Below are 6,196 nucleotides of genomic sequence, written 5' to 3' on the forward strand. Positions count from 1 at the left end.
AATGGGAATGGGGAGCAGGGGTGGGAGAATGTGTTAGGGCTTTTTCCCTAGACTGCAATTTGGGGGAGCAAGGGAAGTGTGGGGGCAGGGGAGGAAGCTGGAAAGCCGTAGAGGGGGTGGGAAATAAGACGGACATTGGGAGAATCGAGAAACTAGAAGCCCGGGCATGGGAGAGGGAGACGTCAACGGAGACCTGAGCGAGGGGAGGAGGGGCACACTATTCACGTCACCACCACCCCCCCCCCCCCCAACCACCGCCACCACTAACTCTGCATTAACCTCTTTTCACAGCCCTTTCCATCAGCAGCTTCCTGCTGCGTGCCTCCTGGGAGCCGTGAAGCAAAACCCACACCCCAAACCAGAGAGATTGTAGCATTTCAGTTTCTAGCCCCAGTATCTTGAAGAAACCATGGGATGGTCAGCAGGAAGGTGTAAAGGGTTCCGGAACTAGAGGAAGAGTGAGATATTTGTGAACCCCCCCCCCCCCGCCAACACACACACCTGTGGAAACCAGTCACTTGCAGGTGGGATTTTTTTTTCCCACTGCCTAAGCTCTCTGCCTCCCTCCCCCTGCTTTTTCCACCTTAAACCATGATGAACCAATCCAGCTGATTCTGAAACCCAGGAAGGTGGTAGGTTTGAGAGACAGAGAGAGAGAGAGAGAGAGAGAGAGAGAGAGAGAGAGAGAAGGGGGTAGGGAGTGGAGGCAAGGTACACAATAATTTAGGCAGCCCCGACCATGAGAATACATCTGGTAAGCACGGGCTGTCCAAGGGCTGGGAACTAGGGGGTAATGGTTCGATCAGTGACTTCAGAGGGAGAGGGAAACCCCTGGGTCCCAATCCTAAGAGTAGAAAATTCTCCAAAATAGCTAACCAAACTCCTCACTCACTTTCTGCTCTGGACTTTGAGCTCAATTACCTCATTGCATTGACAACCCTCTCTCTGCCTGGGAAGAGCACTATTGGACAAAGAGTTTGGAATCCAAAGTTGGGGCCCCAACTTGGTAAAGCTGTCTGAAGGAGTTGTGGGAGGCAGCACTGGAGAATTTTCTTCACAGTGGCTCCTGGCCAGCTGACTGTCCCCCTTCTTTCTTCCCCCTCATACCTTTCAGGATCCCTGACTCAGTCTCAGGATCTCGGGATATTGTTAGAACTCATCCCTGGATGAGTCTGGAAGCTCCCCCTCTACATGGCAAGACCAGACCTCTCCCAAGGGAGACTGCCCCCTTCAGAGCTCTGGGACAGTTCCCAAACCTGCCAGAAATGGGCTGGAGGCCAAAACTGACTTTCGAAAAGGGTCAAGTCTTGGATGATGGACAGCCCCAGATCCTGCTCCACGTTCCTTCCTCAGGAAAAGCCGAGGTCAGGCACAAAGCTGCCAAGTTCCTACCCCTCCCTCAGGCTGCAGGCACCAGGCCCAAACTCATGGGAGGAGGGGGGAAAGTCTGGTAGGAACTCTTATTGCACCAGGGCCCAGCCCTATAAAAACCCTGGTAACCACAGACCTTTACACAGCCTCTGTGTGTGTGTGTGTGTGTGTGTGTGTGTGTGTGTGTGTGTGTGTAGGCTGGCCTGGAGTTTCTCAGCCTCACCTGCCAGACAACATCCACTCCCTCCTCACCCTGTCTGCTATATTCTCCTGAAATCTCCATCTCCATCTTGACCATCTTGACCAGCCGGGAAAATGCCTCCCAACCTCACTGGCTACTATCGCTTTGTCTCACAGAAGAACATGGAAGACTACCTGCAAGCCCTAAGTAATGCCCTCACCTCCCCACACCTCATTCACTCCCCTTTTCCCCTTTGCCCTCCTTCCTCTCTGTCCCATTGAGAAAGGGGGAATGCTGGAGTTAGAAGCTGTGGAAAGGCTCAGGTGGTGGCATGTGAGTTGTGATCCATTTCTAGCCAGGAGCTTTGGTAGGAGAGCATCAATCTCTAGTCCCAGACACAGTTAAAGGGAAGCTCCCAGCCCCGAGGTACTGCTGCATGAGGGAAGCTCCGGGCTCAGACTCGCTGGTAGGACCCCTGCTAAGAGATAGCCCCCCACAGACATCAGCATGCCTCTGCGAAAGATCGCGCTGCTGCTCAGGCCAGACAAGGAGATTGACCATCGGGGCAACCACATGATAGTGAAGACCCTCAGCACCTTCCGCAACTACATTCTGGAATTCGAGGTGGGAGTTGAGTTTGAAGAGGATCTCAGGATCGTGGATGGACGAAAATGCCAGGTACTTTCCCTGGGGGTTTGGGGGAGGGCATGTGGGTGAGCAGATAGGTGCCTCTTAACAGTCTGAAGCAAAACTATGTGACTCCCCCAGCCAGAGAAAGTGATCACCACAGCAGGCTGCAGAATTCCCAAGGTAACAGTCTCCAGGTGCTCCCCCAAACCACTCTCTCCTGCCCCCTTATCACCAGCCAAAGGACAAAAAATAGCAGGTCGCCCTCAGTCCAACGAAGAAATATTTGCTCATGCTGTAGCCTGTGACCCAGTTGGTTAGTGCAGAGTCTCTTTTCCCTTAGCCTCTCTGACTCCACTCCCTTCTATTTCTTTCTGCTTCTTACGCCTTCTTTTTGGTTTCTTTTGCAGAACTCAGTTCCCTTATTAATCCCTTTAACTGGGGTTTCCCCTCAGTGTTTTGTTCTTAACTTTCTCTTGTCTGTACACTAACCATCGGCTACATCATCTATACCCATGCATTCTGCTACTACCTATAAACTGTCCTTAACTTGTATTCTCCAGCCACAGCTGTCTCCTGAGCTTCAGGGTGAAGCTTTCATGTCTGTACAATATTTCCATCTGCGTGCCCCAAGCTCAGATCCAAATTCATTATCTTCCTACCCGAGCCGATTCCTGCTTTTATATTTACTGCCTTTGTTAATAGTGATAACCAGCCAGACCAGAGACCTGGGAACAGAGTCAGTATGTCCTGTTCCCCTACCCATGCACCCCAATACACACACACACACACACACACACACACACACACGAATCACATCTAGTTGGTCAAGAAATCTTGATAACTTTTCTGCACTGTCCAGTATAGTTGTTACTAGCCATATGCAGCTATTGAACACTTGAAATGTAACTAGTCCAAACTGAGGTGTGTTATAAGTATAAATACATAGTGGATTTTAAGACAATACAAAAAATGTAAAATATCTCAGTAATTTTTATTTGAATCACATGGCTGAAATTTTAATGTTTGGGATATTCTAGGTTAAATAAGATTTTTTTTCTTTTTTTAAATTTTAATGTTTAGTTTTGAGAGACAGAGAGAGATGGCATGAGTGGGAGAGGGCAGAGAGGGAGGGAGACTCAGAATCCGAAGCAGGCTACAGGCTCTGAGCTGTCAGCACAGAGCCCAATGTGGGGCTTGAACTCATGGACCGTGAGATCATGACCTGAGCCAAAATTGGACACTTAACAGACTGAGCCACCCAGGTGCCCCTAAGATATATTATTAAAATTAATTTCACTTACTTCTTTTTCCTTTTCTAATGTGGCTCCTAGAAATCTTGCAGTTACATATGTGACTTACATTCATGCCCCATTTTACTTCACTGAACATCGCTGATCCTTCCTAGCCTTTCTTGCGATGACCACTTTCATTCAAGCCCTCATTTCTCGCCTGGTGCCTGATAATGGCCCCCAGGCTTAATCTTCCTCTAATCCACTCTGCATACTATAGCCACAAGGATTTATCTAAAATGTAAAAGTGACCATGAATTAAACCCTTCCAGTGACAACCCATTATGTTCCAGATGAGGTCCATGGTATACAGGGGTCTTTCCCACAAACACCCTAGTTTAGAGCCTCTTACAACTATTTGGCCTTCTTTCTTAACTCTGTACTGTCCTTTCCTTGCTGGAAATGTCCTGGTGTCTCCAATCTAACGAATTCCTCACTTCCTTGCAGACTCAGCTCTTCCCCAACACTTGCCTGGCCCCATAGACATCTGTTTCCAGCCCTATCTGACCAAGGTTCTGAGCAACTTGGTTAGCAAGGCCAAGTCCATAGGAGGGTTTAAGATATGCTGATTGGAATGCCAAGCCCACCCTACTCTGACTGGGGAGAGGGAGGTGATTCTTCACTACCAGGGACACTTCAGCTGTCCTCGAAACTGAGAAAGAGGAGAGATTCCCTTGTGGGACTCCCAACCAATCTCCCTTCTTTCCCAAATGAAACTTCCAGGCCAACTGGAAGTATCCAAAGGACAAAGTTTTTGTTCTTTATCACCCACCACCCAATTTCACGCCTGCTTATCCTGCTCCTGCCCTGCCTTAGCAGTCACTATAGACAAACTATGGCCTCAGTGGCCTGTAGAAGTTGGCAGTGGGGGTGGGGAGAGTCCTGTTGAATCAGAACCACCCTCTCACTCAGAATGAAGGGGCTGGAACAAGACACTATCTGCTGTGGGGTGAAGGAGGGATGGCCCAACCAGAGTGTGTTGGATGCATTTGGGGTGTTCTGCCTCCAGTCTTCCCTTATCCTTGCTTTCCCTATAGACCATAGTAACCTGGGAGGAGGAGCAGCTGGTATGTGTGCAGAAAGGGGAGGTCCCCAACCGAGGCTGGAGACACTGGCTGGAGGGAGAGAAGTTGTACCTGGTAAGCTGAGTGAGGTCTGGGAGAGGGGTTTCATCCCCTATTTGGGCTCAGACTCATCCCCTTGCCCAATCAAAACAGTCTCCTACTCCATTCCCTGCTCCTTTCCAAGGAAGGCAAGCAAGAAAGGAAAACAAAAGTACTGGGAAAAGTAGAGAGAGGAAGAAATAAAGGGGCCAGAGGGATCCTAGCTACAAATCAAATGAACATCCATAAATCATGACTGGAAAGATGGAGACTTAGCTGTTTCACATTCTGTGACCCAGCTCCTTTCCTTTCTCTGGGGTGAAAAGTTGAAGGTTTGGACAATGATACAATTCCCCATACATCAAGTTGTATCCTGAAGGATTAAATGGGACTCCAGGACCTCAAGAAAGGAACTCTGGCAAGAACCTTCTTTCTCTCTCCTCATTATTCCTACTGTGTCCCCAGGAACTGACTGCAAGGGATGCAGTGTGTGAGCAGGTCTTCAGGAAGGTCAAATAGCCAGAGAGGAACTGAGCGCCCCACCAGACTGCACGGGTGCCCAGCCTCCTCTTGCTTGTACCCCTTCAAGTCCAGATCATCCCAGGTCAGCAGTCATTTTCTTGGGGCACTTACTCTCTCTCCGGATCCCTCCTTTTTCCTCCCCATGTTAATCTGTAACTTGTAGCTCCCAGACCAAAGTCCTTTTTTGTCACACTCCACTTCCTAATTGTGGCCTCAAATCCAGTTCAAGGTCTGGCCTCCTGGATGAAAGAAACAGGCCTAAAGGGGAAAGGCCCCTTGAAAACAATGGATCTCAACTCTATTTCATTTGGTTTTTTCTTTTCCATGTAAGAAGGAACTAAGCTTCAAGCATTTGGGGACAAGTTAGAACTCTGTCCTGGTGAAACTTCTGGAAAACTGTGAGTAGGGTTCAAGAATGTAAACAGGAGCTTCTGGTAGAGGGTTTTATTTTGTTTTGTTTTGTTTTGTTTTGTTTTGTTTTGTTTTTTGGTCTGTTTTCTTGGCTTTATTCTCAAGAAAGCCTCATGTGCTCAACAGAACCAGGCCCAAGGCACAGCCTCACCCACAGTGAGTTCAACAGACCACACATACCAATGTCTGAGTGAATCCTAGCTATCTTATATTTCCATCCTACACTTTGGGGAAGAGGGATGTGACAGGGTAAGATCTTAGTTCAGTGTTGGAGGAGGCTACCAAGCTTTGGAATAGTGACCTGGCCTCCTTGTCTGCTTTGGGAAGGACAAGCAGCAAGAAGGCTAGAAACAGATGGAAGATACAAGGCTATAGGCTAGAAAGATTAGGACACAGGAGTGTGAAGGCAACGATAAGGAGAAGACTGACATGCCTGGCTATAGGGACTCTCTGCTTAAAGGCCAGCAAAACTGGGACAGAGAATAAGGGATAGAAGTGAGAACACTAAGGCCCCTCCTTTAGGGCCCCAGAATCACTACCTTGGAAAACAGCCCAGAGGGTGGTGCCTGTTCAGGGTCAGGGCCAGCTCCAGCCTCTGGTCAACACCCCCCCCCCCACACACACACACCTCCAGGGGCCTTGGTCCCTTCAGAATAAAAGTACCATTGGGCAAGTGTCAGGGAGAAGAG

General features: G+C 48.9%; 1 protein-coding gene across 1 annotated transcript; it reads left to right on the forward strand.

The window, feature by feature from the left end:
• Positions 1-1,533: 1,533 nt before the first annotated feature.
• RBP5 (retinol binding protein 5) lies at positions 1,534-5,397 on the forward strand. Its single transcript, XM_029955034.1, has 4 exons — positions 1,534-1,759; positions 2,052-2,230; positions 4,509-4,610; positions 5,040-5,397. Exons 1-4 carry the CDS (start codon positions 1,687-1,689, stop codon positions 5,091-5,093), a joined length of 408 nt encoding a protein of 135 aa, XP_029810894.1. The 5' UTR covers positions 1,534-1,686; the 3' UTR covers positions 5,094-5,397.
• The last annotated feature ends 799 nt before the right edge of the window (positions 5,398-6,196 follow it).

Source organism: Suricata suricatta, chromosome 10 (assembly GCF_006229205.1).
Source record: "Suricata suricatta isolate VVHF042 chromosome 10, meerkat_22Aug2017_6uvM2_HiC, whole genome shotgun sequence".
NCBI lineage: Eukaryota > Metazoa > Chordata > Mammalia > Carnivora > Herpestidae > Suricata > Suricata suricatta.